At 37.5% G+C, this 26,416-nt stretch overlaps 1 protein-coding gene across 1 annotated transcript in view; it reads left to right on the forward strand.

The window, feature by feature from the left end:
• Positions 1-26,416, forward strand: part of LOC150099865 (charged multivesicular body protein 7) — a 128,642-nt gene that overhangs the window by 9,295 nt on the left and 92,931 nt on the right. Inside the window, exons 2-3 of the mRNA XM_090404029.1 lie at positions 12,443-12,623; positions 22,030-22,221. Of these exons, the coding sequence (XP_090260155.1) occupies positions 12,443-12,623; positions 22,030-22,221 (373 nt within the window). The remainder of the gene's footprint in view (positions 1-12,442; positions 12,624-22,029; positions 22,222-26,416) is intronic.

Consider the following 26,416-nt stretch of genomic DNA (forward strand, 5'->3'; position numbering starts at 1 on the left):
AAAGTGTGGCTTGTTGCGCTCACTTCCACAGTGCATAATTATCACTTCAGTTGTAAACTTGTATCACCTACCACCCATTATTTTGTTAAAAATTTGCAGAGCAACATATCTTGGAATCCATGGCTTGGAGAGCCATTGGTCGATTAGAAGCTGGACAAACACAGCAAGTTGTTGCTCAAGCATGTTGTGTATCTCAAAGTGTAATTTTGCGACTTTGGAATCGCTTTTTGGAGACAGGAAATGTTCAAAATCATCTTCATGCCATAGGTTTATATGCTTGAAGACCAATGGTTTGCATTCTACTTACTGCAAATCACAAAAGAGCTTGAAGAATTTGAGCATAGGAACACCATAATTGGACTTGTGTACATAAAAGTACACAAAATGAGGATTGGACTTGTGTACTTTTTAGTGACAAGTCCAGGTTCAGTCTGCAACCAGATAACCGACGTATCTTGATATGGCATGAAAGTGGAACAAGAATAATCAACCAGCCAACATTAAGGTGGGAGTTTGATGGTATGGACTAGAATAAGTATAGATGGCCATACTGATCTCTGTTTTGTCAGAAATGGTTCATTAGCCCAAAGGTATTGCGATGAGATTTTGGAACCTATACTTCATCCATATGCTGCTGCAATGGATGACAGTGCTCTTTCACACCATTCAAATTTGGTACAACAGTGGTTTGAGGAAGAAGGTATTGAACAAATGGACTGGCCTGCCTGTTCACTGGATTGTAATCCAATTGAACATGCCTGGGATGCTTTAGGTAGGCACATTTCTGCTCGACTGGTGCCACCACGATCGCTTCAAGAGCTTGAAATTGCTCTCATAGAAGAGTGGGGAAATATCCCACAAGAAGTGTTTGATCATCTTATCTGGTCCATGCAATCAAGATGTATCACTGCTTTGGCTGTTAATGGAGACCATATGCCCTATTAAAAATTAACATAATTTAAAATTATTTCATGCTAAAATGTATAATTTGGTAAATTTGTAGAAATAAAGCAGGCCCCTCAGATCACACTCTTAACACCTTACATCGAATTGATTGGAAAAGTACTTGTTCTTTGCATCATCCATGGTTGGTATCTTAGCCTTCATCACTTACTACTGAACATGGAAAGATTCAGAGAAATGTGTGCTGTTGCCCTTGACATTTCCAACACTTTCGACGTATTTGGCATCAAGGCCTGCTTTGCAAACTGCCTTCCTTTAGTCCCTGACACCTTCTGACTGGATAGCCAGCTTTCTCTCTGGTTGTTCACTGCATGTCATGGTGGACAATACCCCCTCTTTGAGCTTTGTCACCAATACAGGAGTGCCTCAAGACTCCAGTCGCTTACCTAACCTTTTTCTGTTATACATAAATGACCTACTCTCTACAAATCCTATCTGTAGCTTTGCTGATGACGCTACTCTTTGGACAAACCATGTAGTTACCAGACATCCCTTACATGAAGATCATCTACAAATAGTGCTTTAAACACTGCCACTTTCCCAATATCCTTTTTTACCTAGTTCTTCCAGACACAATGTAGTTTCCTCTCATCCGTATATAAATCCTAAATCTGCCCATCCTTAGAATACTGTTCACATATTTGGGATTGTGCACCTAAAACTTTAAAAATTCCTTATGCTTTCCAGAGGAGAGCAATTTGGCTCACAAATGACCTTTCTCTTACAAGCTCACTTCACCCTCTGTTACAGATACAAATTTTTCAGCTCTGTCTCTCTTCTACAGATTCCATGGTCACTGCACTAGTGAATTGGTAAACATCATTCCTCCACTTGCTGTTGGGCATGTTAAAACAAGAGCAGCAGCTGTCCAACATCCCTTTACAGTGCAATGGCAAACTCATCATACCAGCTTCTTTTCTTAATTATTCCTACATTTTCCCTCTGGAACAGCCTTCTCTGTGATGTGTTTTCCAAAAATTTCAACCTATAGCCCTTTAAGAAGAATGTCAATAGGTTTCTTTTTTTCTCGCCCCTTATCTGCACCTCACACATGGCATCGATGTGCTATATGTACCTCTCGTGTGCAGGATAAAAAAAAAGTAAAAAAAAAAATATATGTGGTGGAGTGGAATCTAGGAGGATGACTAGTGGAGTGCCTCAAGGTAGATACTAGGGCCACTATTTAATTTATATATCAGTGATATAGGGAAAGATTTCAGGGGGATATTCTAACAGACTTGGGGATAATGGTGGACAGAGTTGAAGTTCAGAGTGCATATTGCAAAAGTTGGTAAAATAGCTCATAGAATTACTTGGATGTAGAAAAAACATACAAGTAAAGATAGGGAAGTTATTATCTCTCTTTATGAGGTATGATTTGGCTGCATCTTGACTACTGTGCACAGATTTGGTCACTTGCATTCCTTGGGAAAAAAATAAGATTCAGAGATGAGTGGCTAAGCTGATGACAGGTATGTCGAATGTTTCTGATGAAGATAGGTAAGAGTGTGGGTAGTAACAATGTGCAGACTAGATTTTTTGCGTGCTGAATGAGTGGAATGGATTGCTAGAATTAGTTGTGAGTTCCCTGACAGTGAACCAATTTAAGGAGAGAGAGAGAGAGAGATGATAAGTTTTGTTTGGGATACTTAGTTTGGGTCTTCCATGAAGAGTCTCCAAACTCCATGGAGATACCATCTAATAATAGTAATAATAGTAATGCCAGTAATGTTGCAAAGTGATGTGATGATATGTGGATTTCAGTAGTCCTTTATAAGCTTGCCTTTGTGACTAACCATTTAATGGTTGGTTACAAAGAGAAATTGGTTGCTATCTGAAGTGGCAAAAACTACCAAATAAACCAATATCATCTTTGACATTATCTAGGTTACTGAAGTTCTTTCTGTTCTTATACTGAGCAGACAAATTGTGATCATCTGATAGTTTTACTAATGTTTTAATGTTGTCACTTAATTTATTTGTATCTATTAATTGACATGATCTAGAATAAACAAGTTTAGGACACACTTCTTTAACAAAAACAACAACAACAAAAAAAAAAAAACAGGCTCTCCATTATCACATTTAGCCAACTTGAGTATATAGAAACTCAATATCACACGAAGACAGTTAACAAGAGACTGAACAAATCTAAGGTATAGAGCGAAGGGGATAGCAAATAACACGTTGAATCCCATCTCAACCTGCATCGACATGCTTTGTGATGAGTCACAGATATTCATGCTTAAGTACCTGCACTGCCACATGTTTGGAATTCTTACATACATTTGGATGGGCCATATAACCTATCCTCAATGATCATATTATCATTTTAATTATGAAAATACTATTCTTCTTTAGAGCAGAAAATAAACAAAATACTTCAGAATAAAATGGAGTTAATTGTAAAAAAATAAAAAATAAATTACAGATTACTTGGAGAGAAAGAAAGAAGCTAGTTAAGAAACAAGTGAAACTGGAAAAATTGAGCTGTCTGGACTTGTAGACATTAATTTTATTTTGTTATACTTCATACTGAAAGAGCAGTACTACTCTTATAACACGTCCAAAAGGACTGAAGAAGGCCGAAGCCATAACAATAGGCCAAAGCCTTTACAAGTGTTAAAGTACTAGCAGTACTACTCTTATAACACGTCCAAAAGGACTGAAGAAGGCCGAAGCCATAATTAATGTCTGGACTTGTAGACATTAATTTTATTTTGTTATACTTCATACTGAAAGAGCAGTACTACTCTTATAACACGTCCAAAAGGACTGAAGAAGGCCGAAGCCATAACAATAGGCCAAAGCCTTTACAAGTGTTAAAGTACTAGGGTATCACCCGACTCCAGTCCTTGGTATCCTATTTGTCATGTGCTGATGGTAACGCCAGGCCATCAGTGTACCCTGCAGGGCCCCCAAAGAAATAACTTTAACATCACTCTTGGATAAACCAAGCAGAGACAAATCTCTATAACTTGCTGCATTCCACACACCATTTAGAGAGATGGTGGCACTGGTAAAATGAGGAACCACTCCAAATTCCTCTTCTATTTGCCTGTCAAGATCAGCATTTTGTTCATAGTACTGGACCTTGCTCTCATGGCAATAGGTTAGTGAGCATCGAGTACCCACTAGAGCAACAATTACCCAGACACCACCATCTTTCCTCATTACAATATCTGGTTTTCTAATGCCAGAAGTGGTTCTATAGTGTGGTTCAACTGTGGTCTCCCAACCTTTGTTATTAATACGGTTAGCCAATATGGAGACCACAGCATCATGTCTCTTTACACGAACACCATGTGTTCGGAAATAGCATTGAGAAATATAATGGTGAAGGTCATCAGTGGCCAAATTCTTCAACACTTGGAAATTTGTCAGTTAATCATTTATGTACATTAATCATATGTACATTATGATCACCACTCTTGATTTCACAGCAAATCTCTTTGTACATTATTCACCTCTGGACTCATGCTGTGGAAAGCTTTGTGAACTTGCATTGTTGCATTTGAAATTCCCAGGCAATTTGATAAGGTTGCTATCTTATACTCTGCATTCCACTCTTTTTTAATTGGATCATTAATTTTCTCCTGGATCATTCACTGCATATTATTGTGGAGGATTTTTTTTTTCTTTTTTTTTTTTTGAATTTATTAATGCAGGTGTTCTTCAGGATGCTTTTGAATAACAGTATCTCTTCCACGTGCACATAAACAGCTTTATCCTGACCTAAAACTTATTCACATTTTTGTTAATGATAGCACTCTCCATTCCTCCTACTTGTATGACAGACCTTGCACTGCCCTTCAACCATCTGTAGCTTCAAGATCCCACAAAATAGGCAAACTGGCCAGAAGAACACAAGTAATATACATAGTCTACTCACAAATACTGTTACAACTTGAACAGCCCATAAACCTTTAATCTATCACTAAATCATGTACAGCTTTCAGCACATACAAACCACATGTATATATCGCATATATAGCAGTACTCAATGTTTGAAATGTTCCCCTTTTTGCTTTCATGCATGCCCAAAACATCCAATGGAAACATTGCCACTGCTCACTCCAAATTCACCTTCAGACTGGCAATGCTAAGGTGTCATTTCTTGCAGGCTACTCTCTCAAGCTCCAACCACAATTTGTAATCCAGTGAATTCAGATCGGGACTTCCACATGGCCAATCAGATGGTAACATGTGGTTGGGCACATTTGCCTCTAACCACTGTTTGGTCCCCTTACCTTGTGTGAAGGGGCTGAGTCCTGTTGAAAGGTGTGCTGCCTACTGCAAAACAAGGTATTGTTTAGGAGCCATATCACAGATTCTTTTTTTTTTTTTAATGTTGAGCCCATACACAGGAGGTTGATTGATCAACCTATAGTACATTAGTGCCGTGTATGAGTGGTGAGTTGGAAAAGGAGGAACTTGTATACATTTGATTTAAATGACTGTATATTGTATTCCTTGGGAAACAGAGGGAAGACTGTTCACAATACAGCAGTTCCAGGGATGGAGGAGGAGGAAAAGAAACTTGTTCTGTGGATTTCAAGATGCACTGTGAAGGGATGTTGAAGCTGCACGTGTTTCAACGAGCTTAGTACTAAGTGGGGGAGTTATTGATGATTTTTCAGATGAACATTTCTGATGGAAATATTTTAGAATACACATATTGCAGAAACCAGATGTCTGTGTGAAAGTGGAGAGAGTGAGTTGGTAAGAGATGGGTCATTAATAAGTCTAATTGCTCTCCTCTATATTGAGTCAAGCATTTTAAGGGAGCATTTAGGGACCCCACCCTATATTTAAGAGCAGTATTCAGTAGCTGGGCAGATTTATGATTGTATAAGGTTAACAGCTGTTCAGGAATGAAGTAACATCTTCAGCGAAAGAGAAATCCTAGTTTTTTAGAAGCTTAGGATGCAGTGGTTGTGATGTGTTTATGCCAGGAGAGACTTGATATTAGTGTAATTCCAAGAAGAGAAATCTCAAATTGTCTGGAAATTTGGGTGTTGACAAAAATACTTGGAGAAAATGTTTTTTTTTTTTTTTTTATGAGAAACAAGACAGAACTGGGTTTTATTAACTTTGAAATTGACAAGGTTGTCTGAACCCCATTGTAGGATGGCTTGAAGATCAGAATTGAGGATTGTGGTGGTTGATGTTCTGTAAGTTGAGGTGAGTTGTGTAGAGTAAGGTTTATCAAATGAATGGGAGGAATGCAATGTGTTATCATCTGCAAAACTGTGTATTGGGTTGGAAGTCAACTGAAGTAGATCATTGATATATAGCAGTAAGAGAGTCGGTGAGAAGACAGAACCTCGTGGAACCTCGGCATTAGTTGAATGGTGAGAGAATAAGGAACCATCCACTATCACGCATTGTGTGTGTGTGTGTGTTCTGACAGAAAGCTAGCAATCCAAACAACAGAAGTCCTGAGACAGACCAAACGATGTCAGTTTGATGGTCTCCAAACTTTTCGCCGTGAGGGCCACGGTATTTCAACACTATTCAGCGGGCCGTAGTAATAAAAAACTCTAGAACTAGATATATGAGTTTTATTGAAAGCAGATAAAAACTGATTACAGAGTATGTGAGATTAAATTATTGTATATTAACGACAATGAACACTATCAGCAAATTTTTGCTAGTCGTTAGTTTTTCAACCGAATGTACAGTGACAATTTACATGTAACTTTTTTTTTAATTTCGTATAACTTCGAGTTTTTTGTCAATGAATACAGATCGGGAAATTTTGTTTTTATTTTGTTTTTTGCTCGTTCATTTTAACAGTGTTTTTACCGACTTTTTTAAGTGTTCTTATTTCGTGCGAAATAAATTTTTTTTGTTGATAAAAAAGTTTATTCGGATTATTATTATTGTTCCGGGAAACTCCAAGGAGTCGACAGACTCTTTGAAGGAGGTCCTAACATCATGTCAAGAACAACTATTCGACATTCACACAGTAGCTATCATACCTTGCCTTGAACTCATTCACGGTCGTAGCACCCACAACAGACTCTGGAAGCTTATTCCACTCATTCACTACTCTCCAAGTAAAAAACCTAGCTCTAACACCCTTGTCAACCACTCTCTTGCCCAGCTTCCATTCATGGCCCCTAGTCCTCCCACCACCAATCATATTTTCAAAAATATCTTCTGGATTAATCTTATAGAAACCCTTCAGTAATTTGAATGTCTCAATCATATCACCCTTCCTTCGCCTATCGACCAATTTCTGCAACCCACAAATCTTCAACCTATTCTCATAAGGTTCATTCCACAGACCTGCTATCATCTTGGTCACTCGTCTCTAGATCCTCTCCACTTCCTCCTCATCACGAAGAAACCCTGGTGCCCATAACTGGGCACAGTAGTCCAGATGGGGTCTTATCAAGGCTCGATACAGAGGAACAACAACTTGTTTGTCTCTGCATGTTAAAGTATTTTTCAGAAGCCAAGTGATTTGGTGAGCTGTTTTAGTCACTTTTGCAATGTGCCCCCTAAACTTCAATTCCCTATCCAGCAACACTCCCAAATCCCTAGCCTCATCAATCTCCTGGAGTACGGTTCCACCAATGCGATATACTGCTGCTATTCTTTTCACCCCAAAGCGCATAACCTTACACTTTGGCACATTAAATTGACATCCATTTTTCCTAGCCCAGTCCTCCAAATCATCCTGTAAAATTTTGACATCCTGTGCACTCATAATTGCTCTACCCAACTTTGCATCATCAGCAAACAAGTGAACACTTCCTTTCCTATATCATTGATGAACAAATTGAAAAGCAGTGGTCCAAGAACAGAGCTGTGGCACCCCACTAGGCACAAGCCGTCTTTTAGACTCCACTCCTGAATAAACCACTCTCTGGTATCTCTCCTTCAACCACCCTTCTATTCATCTCACCAACCCTATATCTATCCCCATCTGCTCCAATTTACTGATTAGGGTTCTATGTGGTATCCTATCAAAAGCCTTGGCAAGGTCCAGTAGTATTACTGTAAACCCATTACCCCTATCCAGTTCAGCCGTCACTGTGTTATAAAACGTGAGCAAGTTACTGAGACATGATCTACCCTTCACAAAACCATGTTGTCCCCCATACAATATCCCATTTTCATCTATCCAATCCTGTATTCTTTTCTTGCCTAATTTCTCTAAGAACTTGACAATGATTCCTGATATGCTAATTGGTCGGTAATTTACAACAGCAGTCTTGGAACCACTTTTATGCAGTGGAACTATTTTCCCCTCGGGACTAACCCAAACCCGAGACTCAAATTAAACAAAATGGTCAAGGGTACTGACAATTCTTTAGCTGCTTCTCGTACAACACGAGCTGGTATACCATCCAATCCCACAGATGTATTGACATTGAGGTTATGCAATAGACTACTCACCTCCACTTCATTCACCACAATTCCTGTATAATCTACTGGTACATTCGTTTCTGCAATGTCACCACCTGGATGATATATTCTTGCAAAGTGCTCACTCAGTAACTCAACTATATCAACTGATTCAGTTACCTCCTTACCATCGGCATTCTTTAAAATCATTCTGCCATGTACATTTTTCCTTTTACTTGCTACATATCTAAAAAACTGTTTAGGATTCTCTTTAGCCTGCATGGCCAATGTTCTTTCGTAATCCTTTTTTGCTTTTCTTACCACACTCGTTACCCTTCTGGCCTGCGCTTTATACCGTTCATGTGCCTTCCGGTTACCTTTCTCCTTAAATTCCCTCCATAGTTGTTTCTTTTTTTGCAGTTCAAGCTTAATGGTGTTATTCATCCATTTAACCTCTAGTCGATTTATTATTCGGACTCTAGGTATACAGTCAGCCATTGCTTCATGCAAACACTTCTTAACTACCTCCCATGCACTATCGACTTCTAGTCCTTGCAGTTGTACATGCCATGGCACTGAACCAATCAAACTCCTAAGCTTGTCATACTTTCCAGCCCGATAATTCCACATGTACCCTGTCTTAATTGAAAATTCTACACCTTTAGCCACCTCCCAAGTCAAGACCCTATGATCACTCTCACCGATTGGTGGCAATGTGGTCATATTTGTTACAGCCAAATCCTCAGATGTAATTACTAGGTCAAGCACTCTCTGACCCCTAGTATTTTCCATTACATGCTGTCGCAGATAGTTATCCCTTAATAACCGCATAAAATCCAATTCCTTCCTCCCATGTGTCCTCTCCTCACTCCAATCAATGCGACCATAGTTGAAATCTCCCATAATAATCACCCTCCTTCCACTCATTTCTTCCATTTGCTTGTGCATGCTGTCACCACCATCTTATTTCATCACCTGGTCTTTAGCAGCATCCAATTGTATATTTAGTTCTGCTAGCCACAATCTCACACCAGATGGCCTCAAATGTGCTCTTTTCTCTATCCTTCAATTCAACTTCTATTCTCCTTGGCTGCAGCTCATCAGCTACCATCAACAATACTCCTCTCCCCATTTTATTCTCCCTGTCATTCCTGAACACACTATACCCATCACATTCAATCCCACTAGCTATATCATCTACAGTCAGCCATGTTTCACTAATACCAATAACCTGTGGTCTGGAAGTGCCAACCATGGCCAAAAACTCTTCCTTCTTGTTCCTAATACTCCTAGCATTAGTGTGCATGCATTTAAGACCCCCATTAGCCCCAACCCTACTTTGATGCCTTATATTAACTATCCCACTCTGATTTGTTGTCCTTATTTGCTCGGGCATATTATATTCATTCTTACTTTCAACTGCCTCCCTTAGGACTGTATATCTACTCCCCATTCCCTTAATAAATCTAGTTTCCCTGAATTTGCACATCCACCACATTCAGCAACACTTTCTCAAGTCTTCTTACACTGTAGCTATTCAAATGCAAGCCATCCATCTTATATAGATCTTTTTGCCCATCGAACTCACTCCACACGTCCACAAATTCCACACCACTCGTCATACATAACCCATGCATAAAGTCATTCGCAATTATGGCCTCCTTTTAAACATTTCACTGTCATACCGTGGCAAAAGACTAATAATTCTAACTCTCTTACACTTTTCTTTTGCTAACTCAAACAATTCATTCAGGTCTTCTATCATTTCCATTTTGTCTCCTTTCAAATCATTTGTACCTACCACAACAATCATTTCTTTCACCCATGTTTCGGATGTAAATTTTTTATTTCGTTTTGAATTCTTTAAAATTTTTTTCTCTGTTAGTTCATTTTAACCAACCTTTTACAGTCAGAAAGACCGTAACTTGGATTACGGTTACTTTTTGCTATTCAGAAATATATTTTGAACACAATTTTAATTAATGCTTTTTTGTGGATTCCTATTGAAAAATTAGTCCAATTGGCAGGCCGAATTAAATCATATTGCGGGCCGCATCTGACCCGCAGGCCGTAGTTTGGAGACCCCTGTTCTATAGGTTGAGGTGAGTTGTGTAGAGTAAGGTTTATCAAACGAAAGGGAGGAGCGCAATGTGCTGTCATCTGCAAAACTATGGATTGGGTTGAAGGTCAACCAAAGTAGGTCATTGATATATATATACCAGGAAGAGGGTTGGTGACAGGATGGAACTTTGTGGAACCTCAGCATTAGTTGAATACTCCCAGAGAAGTGCCTTTGATTTTATTACCATCTACCACATAAGTTGTGGTGTTAAGAAGTGCCCAGTAGAACGATGAAAGGCTTTCACCCTGAGGTCATCAGTTAGTACATGTGACATTTATCTCTTGCAACATCACTTTCTGCTTTCTCACAGAATTATGGCAGAGGCGTGCTTTCACAGTTCTCACAAGCTGTGTTGTCCTAATGCAGTGTGATCGACCTGTTCTTTGACAGTCAGATATATCTTCTCTATTGTTATAGCGGTAATAGTCTGATTCAAGCATCCTACTGATCCTGAGTGCTTTTAGTGTGTTAAAAATAAGTGGCTGCATTCCAACTTTGTGAAGTGCTATTACAGCTATACGGTTCTTGTAATCTTCCATTGTATGATAAACATGAATGTTGGTTGCACATAGTGACACTAAGAGAACTGAGCTCGTGGACAGTACGGGGGTTTGCAGAAGTTATTACTGTATTTAATGCAAGACTGTGTACAGATACAATACACTGGCCTTCTTTTCTCTATTTTTTTTGTATTTAAATTAAACTTCGAGATTCTTATGTATTATGTACAACTTTTTAATACCTTTAAAAATATCCCAAAATTGTTGCATATTATAACAGTTTGTGGCTTATTAAAGCCTAATAGATAAATTGGTGATATGCATTTACACTGCTAAAAAGTTAACAGTATTTATTCTCAGATTTCAGGTGTTGTTATTTTCACCAAACTTTAATGTCATCATCAAATTCCTGCCATGTACCCTCAAGGGGTGTACAGGATATGATAGTATTACATGAAAAAAATTACATCATTACTAACTTCCTATCTACAATTTTCCTCCAAATCAGTCTGTTACTTGTCAAGACTCCAACATTATCAGATCTTATATTTCTATTGTCTAAGGCACTTTGTACCATATCAATCCACCTATATCTTGGTCTTCCTCTGGGTCGTTTTGCTGCCAACCTGGCAGAGAACACTTGTTTTGCTTATCTTTCCTCTCCCATTCTGTTTAAGTGACCATACCACCTGAGATTAGCTCTGCTAACACATTCCTGGATGTTGACAATGTCAAGTTCTTTCCTAATATCCTTGTTTTTAATATGATATTGCCATTGATGCCATCTGTTCATGCCTATAATCTTTCTCAGGACTCTCATATCTGCAGTCTCTAGTCTTTGGTCAAGTGTTTTACTTCTGACCCAGCTCTCAGATCCATAAGTTAAAACTGGTTTGAACACTGTCTTGTATACAGCTAATTTAGTGTTCTGACTAATTTCTCTCTTATTCCATATGAATTTATTCAATTGACTCCCTACCATACCAGCTTTGCTGATTCTGTTGTCTATTTCTATATTTAGTTTAGTGTATGAGTAATAAATTGAAGTTAAGTGACCATTGCTGTAAGAGTAACTTTTCATGATCCTTCTAGCCATTCATAATGCATTTCTTGTACTCAAAAAATATTCATATTTTACATGATTCTCACATTGTTTGTTGCACAGTAATACATAATATTGCCTAGCATATCGTTCACTGGTTGTTTGGTGTTATTTCACTTAACTGATGTCATTTCAGCATTATAAAGGACAGTTCGGTAATAGTTTGGTTATTACTAAATAATCTCTTATATGTTGTCATCTTCATTTTCTAATTATGTTCGAATAGCAACACTTCTGTTTGTCTGAGCTTGTACTATTACTGGCACAAATAGGCATTGAAAGTGTATTATTTATGAACTATAATTATGGCTAAATAATAAATAAAAGTGTTAGTTTACTGAAGTTTTAATGACTTCTTTAAGTCATTCTGTTATTTATATAAAAATTATGTTACAGACAAAGTTATATAATGCCATATGCTGAATTTTTAAGACAAGAGGAAGGCAAAGGATGGATAAAGTGGAGCTTTGATTTGTTAATCAAAAAACCATTGTCCTGGGGATGGTCTACCCTCTATGGAACATTTAATGGAAACAACACTACTGAAAAGAGATATGTTAATCTCTCAGTACTTAAGGTAAAAAAACTCACATTTAATTTAGTCTGAATTAACAAAATATATTTATTGCTTATTATTTATTTTAATCAAGCACATGTTACTGTAATCTTACATTTATTTGACCACAGTTGGTAGACAATTTGCCATTCTGATAATTGAAGGATCAGATATGTGAAAGCACAATTACTTGGTGCTCTACCATAAGTCATTTGAGGGTCAGTTAATTGAGACATGAGGGTCAGTTAATTGAAGGATTGTTGTTTTGAAAGTTGGATAAATGATAGCTTACTCTAGTTCTAGAGCTATTTTTCTTTAAATTTAATTCTAGAATTTTTAATTGAAGATTTAGTAATGTTTGCTATATACAGTAAGCTTCTAATAATTCATTTCCTTTGCGAGTACAGTGGATTTTATAGGTAGTTGCTCTTCTTCTCGCCTGTAGTCCTAAATGGACCGTTGGGTCACTCATGGCCTGGTAGGTGATATTCTTTGTTCGCCTCCTCCAATCATCTCAGTCTCTTGTTCTTGATGTCAATTGAGAAAGGGAGGAATTTGTCCAATTTTTGATGTTATCAGTCCATTTTAATCGAGGTCAGCCCCTTGATCCTGGAACGATTCCTTCTAGTGCTTGCTTTGGAATGCCATTAGCCTTCTCCATATGTCCGAATCATTTCATCTGTCTTCTGATGTTAGTTAACTGCTAGAGGTACTGTAATCGTGACTGCCTATAATATTATTACATGACACCTCCAATGAGTCCAGAGACTCATCGAAGGAGGGCAACTACAACACTCCAAAGCAAGCACTAGAAGGAACGATTCCTTCTAGTGCTTGCTTTGGAATGCCATTGGCCTTCTCCATATGTCCGAATCATTTCATCTGTCTTCTGATGTTAGTTAACTGCTAGAGGTACTGTAATCGTGACTGCCTATATTATTATTACATGACACCTCCAATGAGTCCAGAGACTCATTGAAGGAGGGCAACTACAACACTCCGTCTCCACTACTCAATCCACCAACTACAGCGATCCTCATCATCTACTGCCTACCACCACTCCTAGTATTTTCACAGATAATCACAAACATCCATGCCCATGGTGGGATTCGAGCCCACAGCCTTTTGGCTGGAGAGCAGATACACTAACCACTCGGCCAACCAAGCTGGCAAGGACATTTGATACAGAATCCTTGAAAGCTGACTTGAGCAGATCAGTTCTGTGGTCAGATAACAGTGAATATCAGTTCAGCATTATCAGATGTAAGGTTATGCATTTTGGACTGAGGTTATTGCAGGCTGAATATTATGTTAATTGGAATTTATTAAAAATAGTCATTGAAGCTAGTAACTTGGGACTAATAGTGGACAAAGTTAGTGGGCTGCATTGCTAAGTTAAGGCAACACATTAGGTAACTGCTGTGGTAAAAACACACAAGTTAGTAAGGGGAATCTTACAGTTTTTTTGTGTGTGGTTCTCACCCATGAAAGATTATTATTATAAATCTATAGTACATTTTGTACCATGGGTGGGCTAAGGATTTTTTTTTTTCTGCCATTTTTATCAATTTTATATATCTTATAAGAATGATAAGAACATTAGTGTGGCCAATTTTCACATATGGAAGTGAGATCTGGATATTCAAGAAGAGAGTAAGGTAACAGATAATAACCTTTGACATGTGGTGCTATAGGAGAGCTCTGAAAATCCCATGGACAGAACATGTGACAAATACAGATGTCCTAAAGGGAATGAGAACAGAGAGATCTTTAATACAAGAAATCCAGAGAAAGATGAGATTGGCAGGACATGTACTGAGAGGTTCAGCAGGACAGAGGATACTAACAGTTTTAGAAGGAAAATTATGGGAAAAGGATGAAGAGGCAAAAAACGAAGGACATGGCTTGAAGATATAAGATCATGGACAGGATCACATGGCTATGCAGAAACAAAAAAGAAAGTCACCAACAGAGAGAACTGGAAGGACATGGTGCTGCACCCTCTCATTGAGGAATACATGAAGAAGAATCTCCCTTTCTCCCCCACTTAAAGATACCTCAACAAAAGTCGAAACCAGTTGGGATAGTGGCTCTTCACATGATGCCTAGCATTATATGAGGGTGGTCTGAAAAGTTTCATTGACCTAACAATGAAAAAACGAATTTATAATTTCAAAATTATTTTTATTTTTCAACGTAATCTCCCTTAAGACATCATCTCATCTTCCTTTTATCCTCTTTTACCTTGCAGTGTCGAGGGTTTATTAATCATCGGACCTCAAACCGTTCACAGGATAAGGCGGTCAGCCCTATACCCCGGTGTAGCCTATGTCCTGTATGTTGAGTTCTCATAGTCGGTTTGCCTGCTTTGCAGGATGAAAAAACCCCAGGATAAACTGAGGAAAAAACCTTACTGTCCATGCCCAAGACCGGCTAACTTGTCTATGGCTGAGGAAGATCCTTCAGCTCCTCACGTCACTGGCGGGAATTGAACCGAGGACACTCCTTCCCCAGGCATATGGTTGTGAAGCGCACAACCACTAGGCTAACTGCACGGATCTCCCTTAAGACTAATACATTTATTCCAGCGATGCCCCAGCACCATTATCCCGTTCTTGTAGTGGTTCTTAGTAAGATCTGAAAAATACCCCTCTACAGCTGAAATCACTTCTTGATTGGAAGAAAAACGCTGACCATCAAGGAAGAGTTTTAATTTTGGGAAGCGATAGAAGACAGAGGGAGCTAAATCTGGGGAATAGGTTCCAACAATTCATAGTGCAGATCCCTTAATTTTCTCATTGCCAAAACACATTTGTGGGCAGGTGCATTGTCCTGATGAAAGATGATTTTTTTCTTTTGCAAAAAAGTCTTTTCTCATGAATTTTTTCACCTAGTCTGGTTTAAAGATTGGAATAATATTCCCCGGTTATTGTTTTACCCTTTTCAAGATAATTATAAACCAAATGCCTTTAGTATCACCGATGCCATGACCATTTCCTGCTGATGGAATCAACTTTGTCTTCTTTGCTGCTGAACAACCAGCTTCTGTCCACTGTTTTGACTGCTGTTTGGATTCTGGTGTGTAATGGTTAATTCAGGTCTCATCCTTAGTAATAAATTGACGCACAAAAGCAGTTTTATTCTTGTTAAAACGCTCCAAGCACTATTCAGAGATTTTCATGCGAGTGCGTTTTTGATCTGCTGTGAGTAAGCGTGGCACCCATCTTGCACAAAGATTTTTCATTTGCAATTGTTCATGCAAAATATATCCTACATGTTCTTTTGAAATGCCTCCAGTCTGAGCAATTACATGCACTTTGATTCACCGGTCATCCAATACCATATTGTGCACTCGATCAATGATCAATGATTTCTTGTTAGACTTCTTGGATGGCCTTTACGTGGATAATCTTCAAGGCTGGTACGGCCATGTTTTAACTCGAAAACCCATTTCTTAATTGTCGAAAATGAAGGAGAAGAGTGCCCATAAACTTTTATGAACTTCGAATGAATTTCCTTTGGTATTAAGCCTTCTCTTACATAGAATTTTATAGCTGCACGATTCTCAATTTTATCCGTTTCATACAGACGACACTTTTGCTTCAGACAGCTGTTTAAAACAAACTACTTGATAGAATGGCTTGCAGTTTTACATGGATGCTTATGACAGACGTACCAACTTAGAAAAAAAAAATCTTGCCGATAGTGTTGCCATCTATGGTCAAGGTGGAGAACTTTTCAGACCACCCTCGTACACCTCTGAAATGGAGTGTGCTTTGCATTATGGGGATACTAAGGCAATTGATGTGAAGTCATTAGCCTCTATATACAAGTAGCCTAGTCGTGAAGATACTTCACACGCAAACTTTGTTTACACTTTGACACAAAGGATTAAGCTAAAATATAATTTCTTCACATCTTTAATTTATAATATTAAAAATAAATAAACTTTTTATTTTAATATAATGTGTTAAAATGTAATCAACACATTATATTAAAATAGAATGTTTTCTAAGTGAAAATTTGCCCCCCCCCCTCCATCTCCTATCCATTCTCTAAATGGAGTAGATAGAAATTCATTAACCTTGACTTTTGAAAATCATTAGGCAGCTGCCCTTAGACTTCACTGGTAGCAGCTGTGCTTGCTTCTGCTGATTTGTAGACTTATGGGTGACGACAGTGTGATAGGTATCTGCCTCCATCTCATAATTTTAACCTTAACTGGTATTGTTAATTGTAAAAAATATCTTATTTGGTATAATATATAATATTGCTAAAATTTAAGATGAATAATTACTACTATCTTAAGTCTACCTACATGTTTGGAAATCTTTTTTTTTTTTTTTTTTTTTTTTTGTTATCAAGTATAGAATAAAAATCAATCATTCAATACCCTCAAGTAGTCTGTATATCATGTAATTCACTATACCAGTTGTATATACTTCTCTTCTATACCTGTGTTTCATTTTTCACCTTTGATCTGCTCAAAAAAAACACCATCAACCAGATTCTTGTATGAAAGAATGTTGAAAATCAGCTTGTAAAATCATAACTATTGACAAGATCTAGAAGAAAACCAACATAGTATTAAATGAAGTTACTTGTTAGTTTTCTTTATGTCAGTAAAAGTTGCATCTTCCTTGCTCTATTACTTTATATCCCCCCCCTCCAGCATATTAGACTGCTACTGAGACCAGTAGTTGATGTAATCCTTCATCAAGGATTCCCTTAATCCATCCCACAAGCTTTATTTTGAGACCAAATTACATCATGTTGCTGGTAGCAACTTAGCTCTCTATAGCAAACACCATTATAACAAACTCACTCACTGTGTGATGAGGCAGATGCAGTGATTGAGTTTAAATGGTTCAGTAGCCTTAATGATAGGAATACCTGATTTAATCAGTATTATTTATGGAAATAACTGACTCGTGTAAAAGTAAGAATGACATTTTATGAATAATTTGTACATGGAATTGCTTAAAACAGGTAAAATATTTAAGATGATAATATCATTGTAGGCCTATGTAATTAAAAACAAAACATGAGGTAAGAGAAAAGAGTGGTTTCCTAATATTGAATAGCAGCTGCAGTGGATATTTATAGCAGATCTAAATATCCCAAACTGGGATATTTATATCTTTGCTGTTTGTATTTTTCCATGTTTTGAATACAAGCCCTGTTTCTTTATACATAGTCACACTCACTCTTTATTACAAATTATGCAGCTAAGTTCAGCACTGAACTTAATTGTAGTTGATCATGAAGGAAGGCCTGTTTAGAGAATACTGTATTTACTCAAATATAACTTGCCCTTGTGTATATCTTGCATCCCTGATTTTACTTTACGAAAAAAGAAATTAAAAAGTTTTGCATATAACTCACACACACAAAAAAGTTTTAAACTTTAAATGATAGATAGTTGCTATGGTAGTTACAGATATTTTGGAATAATCATATGCATGTCTTCATACCTGCACTATCTCTACCAGCCTACTATTGTACATTCCGCTTTCACTTCTCATAACATATCTCAAATCTTGTTAATTACTTGTCGCTAAAGATTGAAATATATTGTGTTACGAAGGTGAGTGGCTGATTGCATAAATAACGTTGATATTTAAGATTCAAATGAATTCATTTTATAAATATGCGAGCAATTATAAATTATAACGATACTGAGGATTTAATTATAAATGTCCATTTGTTTTTTTTTCCTGCAAAACGTTAGATTCTGAAAATCCCTGCATATGTCTCGTGCCACAATATTTTAACTTTAATTCAGGGAATAAAGTGCAAGTTATATTCGAGTAAATGTAGTAACTAAATTTTAATATATAATGTAATGAAACTCTTCATCTTAAACATAAAATTCCTAAGTTTTATATCTAACACAGAGTTGAAAAGCTTCTAAAAGGCTTTAAACCTTAATAATAATAATAACAACACGCACGCACGCACGCACACACACACACACACACACACACATACTTTGCTTGGCAAGAAGCCAATGCGCACACACACCCCCATGGGCAAGGTGCATTATACCATGTAACGAGTCACGTGTTTGTAACTGGTATAAATTGGAGGAATATGATGCTCCCAAATCAGTGCACCTGTGTCTGAGTAAAATGGCTGTGAGAAGAGAATTGAAGGAGTTTGAAAGAGGCATTGGGATAGGATGCCACATTATGGGCCTATCTGTTCAGCAAATTGGGCCATCCAGGTCAACAATCACTGATACCATACTGAGATGGAAGTGCAGGGAGTCAACTGCAAATGCTACCCAGAATGGACAACCCACTACACTCACTGAGCGTGACTGTAGGGTGCTATGAAGGATAATATGTAAAAACTGCTATTCATTGATGGACACGTTGAATGCAGAGTTCCAGGCATTGACTGGAACATGAATCTACATAAAAACATTCAGATCCCAGACTCAACAATGGTTTCCATAGTAGAACTCCAATATGCAAGTCCCACATTACTCAAACCATCATGTCGTGTCATCTTCAGCAGTGCAAAGAGCATGTACAGTGGGATGTAGAAGTTTGGAACGCTACTGAGCTTCATGCTACACCCTCTAGCGAGCAGATGGATGAGTGTAGCAGATGCTCAGTGAACATTTCTTGCCAGAGTGTAATTCCAACTGTGAAATTTGGAGGTGGTGATGTGATGGCATGATCTTGTTTTTCCTGGTATGGCCATGGACCTCTGTTTGTGGTGCTATGAACATTGAACTCCAAGAAGTATCTTAACATTCTGGACAATACAATACTTCTTATTTTGTGATATTTATGTGGAATTGAGCATTGTCTCTTTCAGCAAGACAATGCAATGTGTCATAAGGCTGCTGCTGCTGTAACTGTGCGATTTGTGAACATGAACATCACCACACTTGACTGGTCTCCACAGAGCCCTGATCTCAACCCTATTGAACATCTGTGGGATGTACTGGAGCAATGGGTGAGGTCAAGGGATGTTCGCCCCACAACAGTCCAGAACCTTATTACATGCCTACAGGAAGAATGGCCCAAAATTCCGATTGATCTCTGTTGTATGCTGTGGAAAGTATATATACTTCATAGGATTGCTGCAGTCATTGCAGCAAAAGGAGGTCCTACATCTTATTAACTGGGTACACTGTCTGTTCCTCACACTATTGGATCTGTTGACTTCTTTCCAAGCACTCTTTATAATTCCTTTTATTCTTAATAGTTGTATATTTGAACACAGTCCACATTTGAAAGATGGTTAACCTTGATCCTTTTTTTAGCTTACTTACACATTATCATTTCAACATATTACTCATCTTTATGCTGCTTACATTACATTACAACTATTTTCAGGACTAGAGCAACTTGTATATAGAAGCTAATGATTTCACATCACTTGCCTTAGTATCCCCTAATGCAAAGTGCATATCCTTATGGACATGTATAATGCTATGCATTATGAGAAGGGTCAGACTGGTTTTGACCTTTATTGAGGTCTCATTAAGTGGGAGCCAGACCCAGAGGTGATACTGGATACCAAGAATTAAAAATTTATTGGATACCAATAAATTAAAAATACCAAGAATATAATTTCTTGGTATCTTTAATTTATAGTATAATCAAGTGGAAAAACTTACAATTATTTCTAATCCAGAGTATCTTAATAATAAGGTGTGACACCTTTTAGTACTTGTATATGAAAATATGACTTCTGCATTACTTCAACCTTAGTATCACATCTGGGTCTGGCTCCCACTGATGAGACCTCAATAAAGGTTGAAACGGGCTGGGTAGTGACCTTTCCCATAATGCATAGCATTATACATGTCTGTAAGGATATATGCTTTGCATTATGGGATACTAAGGCAAGTGATGTGAAGTCATTAGCTTCATTATACAAGTTGTCCCAGTCGTGAAAATAGTTCAGATGCAAACTTGTTTGCTTACACTTGGATAATGGATTAACCAAGAATATAATTTCTCGGTATCTTTAATTTATAGTATAACCAAGTGGAAAAACTTGCAATAAATGGTAATCAGTGTTAAATTCTCTATTCTTATGTATCTTGGACTAGTTTGAAGGACTGCAGTGCAATCAGTAAAAATTTTTGTTTGGTATTTGGTCTCTTTATTTCATTGTGAATTTATGCTTGAACATTTATTTCATCTTACACATGTTTAACTCACTAGTGTGTTTTGACCAAGCAACTTGCTTGGTCATAACAGGCCAGTGAGGTTAATGCATCATGCATTCTCTGGCCAGTTTTTTTTTTTTTTTTTGTAAGAAGTGGGGGAGGGGGTGATATCTGGGTTTATAAATTAAAATCCCTGTTACCTTCATATGAGACTAACGAACCTGCAAACCTTCAGCTGAAAAGTACTGTAGTGGTTCATTGTATCTTAGAACCTATTTGAACCTCTTCTAATCCAAGAGTATCATCTTTACCATCTCTATCATCTTAGTAGCAGCAAATATTATGATGGAACAGTGTTAGTAATAATTAACTGTGTTCAGATGTTTGGAGCAGAAATCCATCATGTGTTTATTAGTTTTAACTTTTTTCTATAATTTTCAAGAACATTTCTCTAAATATGGGTTTTGTATCTCACTCTGTTGTTTTAATTTTTTTTTTTTTTTACTAGTTGTTCTGTCTAACGACTTAGTTGTATTTCATCATTGCTGCTAGTTAGTAGGATTATATGTATAGGTATGTGAGTTGCATTGTTCAATTTTCTGTTTTGAAATTTGCCTATGTTACTCTACTCAGAATACTGTCATTCAAGAAGCTCATTTTTGTGTTTAATGTTAAATCTTGTTGCTCTCTCTCTCTCTCTTTTCCATGTATCTCATGCCTGAATTAGTCACCTGATTTAGGATTTCATATGTTGTGGTTCCATTTGTTTATTAACCAGTTTATAAACCACTTTGTAAGTCAATGCCCATTCTGTCCATGTAGTTCCACTATCACTTCTTCTCTTTTCTGTTAATGATTTGTGAATCATTGTTGATGTACTCTACTCTGTTCCACTCTGGTGTTGAAAACAATGACTATTTTGTTTAACCAGACAGTCTCCCATTTAGCATTAGCCTTGATTTTATGCATTACTATTGTGAATATAAGAATTTCAGAAAAAAACTATACAATTTAACTGGCTAAGGCATTCATTCAGTCATTTGGATACTGAACATTGGGGCACATCATTAGAAGGTGAGGATTTGTAAATTAAGTCAAAAGCTTAGTCATTTTCCCTAGTGCACTTTTCTGAGACAAATATGTGTTCTTCCTACTTTAGTTTGATCTCTAAGTTTTTTCATCCTTTCTCTAATTATATTAAAATAAATGAGTTAATTAGGATCACTCTGATAATATTAGTATTGCTGCTTGCTAGTATAAGTTGTCATTAAGAAATTTTTCCTTTTTCCATAGAAAATGGGAGACACTATCTTAAAGAGGCATCAAGAACAAGTACTTTCCCATTGGACCGATCATATTATTGATATAAATGATTTATGGCAGCAGTGTAAAGATGTATGTAATGATTACTCAACATTTAAGTTTGTTCTCCTGTACCTTGAGAAAGAAAAGCATTTGTTAATTGGTGGAGATGATACTAAACAGGTAATTATTATAAAATATGTTAGTTCTTTGACTGATTGATATGCTAAACCTCATTATTCAAGCTAAATTGTAATTGTATATGAGGAAGATATCACTATCAGCAGCAACACAATAAATAAGACTTATTTTGGAGTCTCTTGAGGGTTACAGCTGGATAACTGGGAGGAGACCTCCACATTACTTTCAGGGAATATTGGAGAACTGACTAAGGCTTCTGACCTAATGTCCAATCCTCATCCAGTAGGATATATACTAATTGGGAGTGCCCAATTAGTATATATCCACTGGATACCTAAACCTTTTTGTAAAAAGAATTAGAAGTTAAGCAGCATTTACACATGAACCATAGACTCAGTTATACAAACATTATTTAAGAAAACAAAAGTTTAAAACCAAACCTTGGAGATTTAGTGGCAAACTCTAAAGAAAACTTCACCGGCTGAGTCAATCAGCTGGTGAAACATGTTGAAGTTTTCTGCAAGGATAGAAAAATCAGAATTCCATGGTTTATGCTGGAAAACTATGTCCTAGCAGCTGTTAGCTGCATTTGTTACCTACTACTAATGTATAAAAGCATTTGTGTTAGCAACATTTTACATTTTGAATATACTAAGACCTGAACTACAATCCTGTGTCACTTTGTAATTCATATTTAGAAAAATTTCTATTAAAGAAAATTAAATGTGATATCAGAGATATTAGCAGTATTTGTTTTACACATTAGTGAGAAACGTGAAAATCTAATTTCATTCATTGATGAAATTATAAAAATTGTACCACTTATAGTGATATGAGAATGATGGGAGATAGGAGAGTAGTTGAAGGCAAAACATCACATTCACTATGGCAGCATCATTGCATGATAAATATTGTTATATATTGTAAACATTCCTGTTAAATGACGTGAAATTTTATAGCTTACAGAGCAACAATCTCTACAAGCCTAAATTCTGATCTCCAAACTATTTTTCAATGGAGCTTGGATAACCTTGTCAATTTCAACTCCTGCAAAACACTGTTCTGCCTTATGTCCCACAAAAAGAACTATATTATCCCAGACTTACCATTGACACCAAAATCTCTAGGCAAGAGAAGATCTCTCTTCTTAGGATTACCTTAACATCAGGGCATTATGAGCTAACAGAAAGTTTTTATGTTGGTCCCATACGAGTGATTGGTTGGTCAACCTTTAGTACTGTGTATGGGAAGAGAATTGGAAAATGAGGGACTTTTTTTTGTTCATATTGGATTTGAAGGACTGCATTGTATATGAGGAAATACATGGGAGGTAAGGCTGTTCCAGAATGCAGCAGCAGCAGTAGGGATGAAGGAGGAGGAAGAGAAACTTGTTCTATAAGTATGGAGTTTGACCGTGAAGGGATGTTGGATGGTAGCTGCATGGGTTTCAGTTGATTTGATAGACAGAGGGGGAATTGCTGATGATGGTTCTGAAGAACATTTACCATGGAAACATTTATAGAAGATGCATGCAGTATATACTAGATGCCTGTGCGAGAGTGGTTGGGGCGAGTTGGTAAGAGATGAGGTTAATCAGTCTGACTGCTTTCTTCTCTATTGCATCAAATATTTTTAGGGAGCTCTTAGGAGAACCTCCCCAGATGTGCAAGCAGTACTCGATGGATGGGCAGATTTGTGATTTGTACAGAGTTAATGCTGTTCAGAGGTAAAGTAATAGTTTGAATGAAAGGGGAATCCTAATTTTTTCAATGCCGAGGGAGGCAGTGGTTGTAATGTGTTTATGCCCAAAGAGTCCTGATGTTAAGGTAATCCTAAGAAGAGAGATCTCCTCTTGCCTTGAGATTTTGGTGCTATGAAAGGTAAGTCTGGGATAATATGGTTCTTTTTGTGGGACATAAGGCAGAACTGTGTTTTGCAGGACTTGAAATTGACAAGATTATCTGAGCCCAATCGAAAAATAGTTTGGAGATCAGAATTTAGGCTTGTAGAGGTTGTTGCTCTGTGAGTTGTGGTGGCTTGTTTGGTGCAAGGTTTGTCAACGAGAAGGATGAATGTAGTTTATTGTTGTTAGCAAAACTTTAGATTGGTGGTTGACTGGAGCAGGTCATTGATGTATAGAAGAAACAGGGTGGATAAAATACAGAACCGTGTGGAACCCCAATATTAGTTGCATGGTTAGAAGATAGGTGACTGTCATCCTTCACATGCAATGTGCATCCAGCAAGAAAACTGGTGACCCAGTTGCAGACGTCATGGGACAGACCAAATGATGGAAGCTTACTTAATAGGGTCCTTGTGCCAACCTGGTCGAAAGCCTTAGAGATGCCTTAGTACAGTCACATGGGATTTGCCAAACTTTTTTCCATGGTGCTTATCCAGTGGTGTGTGACCATAGGTGAGCAGATCCCTTGTTGAATGGTATTAGTGGAATCCATACTGGTGGTTGTTTATTAGCTGAGTACTTTTGAGAGAGCATAGAAGATGCTGTTGATGATTTCCATTACTTAGGAGAGGAGAGAGATATTGGACAATAATTTTATGGTAAGGATTTTTTCCTCCCTTTTTGGGAATAAATAGGTTGAACAGGGGCTAATTTCCATGGTGTAGGATGGATGCCAGTGGGAGTAAGAGAACATAAAGAGGTGCCACAGTATAGGAGTTAACTCTGGAACATAAAAATTCAGGACAATTGGAAGAATGCCGTGAGGGCTAGGAAACTTTTTGGTATCTCATTTGGATAGGATTTTTCTGATCACTTACTGGCAAAAAGTCATGAAAGGCATTGAGTGTTGGGTGTTTGGAATGATTGGGGGATATTTACTAAAATCATCTGTGCAGGCATTTGTGGAAAAGTATGATGCCAGGAGATGGGGTGATGATGCAATAGACCAATTTGGGTACAGTAGTGGTGGCAGCAGTGTTTGGCAAAACTTTTGCCAAACACTGCTGCCACCACAATAATGTCAGACAACTCTTGGTTGAGAATAGCTGTGTGCGTGTTGCTTGGTGGGGAAAGAGTAAGCATTAGATTGTGGTCTGAGTTACCTAAATGAGATACAACCTTCACACTATATTTGGAGGAATCATTAAGTGGTTGGGATTATTTGGGCAGATACCAGAATGTACAGCTCGATGTGGGCATATGCAAGTTTCCTGCTTTTGGCTCTTTGGAAATTGGTTTTTGATGCATTGATGATTTTCTTGCAACTGTTTTGGGCTTTGGTGTAAGACGTGACAGAGTTCTTGATGCAAACCAGTTGTGGTGTGCTTGGGTTTTCATTTGTACAGCCTTGATGCATCTTTTGGAGAACCAGAGCTTAGGGGATGGGAATTTAGTTGAATGGGGAATATGTGCTTCCATTCCAGAGAGGATTACTTCAGTGATGCATTCAGTGCGTATGCTTGGGTTGGAAGACCAAAAGCAGAATACAACCATGCGAATGAGGCATAGAAATCTCATAGGTCATCATCCTTGGCATTCTTATAATTTCTTATAATGCCAGACGATTCTTGATTGAGAATAGCTGTGTGGGTGGGGAAAGAGATAAACATTAGGTTGTGGTCTGAGTTACCTAAAGAAGATACAACCTTCACAGTATATTTGGAGGGATCATTAAGTGAGGAAAAGGTCCAGAGTGGCTGTGATTATCTGGTACTCTGGTGAGGGCATTATTATTATAGGTACTACTAGGGTGCTCTACCCCCCCCCCCCCATGTTCCTGACTGGTAGGCCGGTTCTCCTTGAATTCTGATGACTCGAATTTCGAAGACTCGACACTAAGGGTAGCCCCTGAGTTTCAAAATGTTTCAAATAACTTGACAAAAAACGTGACACAAAACGTTACATAAAAAGGCTTATATATAGGGTAGATTATAGTTTAAATTTGGTTAGATAAGTAATAAATAAAGAAAATTTTATTAGAAAGTTTATTTCTAATGAAAGACAAGGGATAGCGAAGCAATGTCTTTCTTAAGAAATAAAAACAGGACTGCATTTTGATAGCACTGAAGTTCACAAGATTGATCCAACTCTGCTGGAGAATTTTAAGAAGATCAAGATGAAATCCATTAGTTATGGACGATCTTGAAGTTTGCAGTTATTATGCACTAGAAGACTTCTCAGTCGAAGATGATGAATGGAAGTTTATTTTGCACTTAGTTAGACTATAATAAATTTAGTTTAATCCTTTATCCAAGTGTGAGCAAACAAAGTTTG

The sequence above is a fragment of the Typopeltis vanoorti genome, chromosome 14 (assembly GCF_054136105.1).
Source record: "Typopeltis vanoorti isolate ZY-2024b chromosome 14, IOZ_Tvanoo_1.0, whole genome shotgun sequence".
NCBI lineage: Eukaryota > Metazoa > Arthropoda > Arachnida > Uropygi > Thelyphonidae > Typopeltis > Typopeltis vanoorti.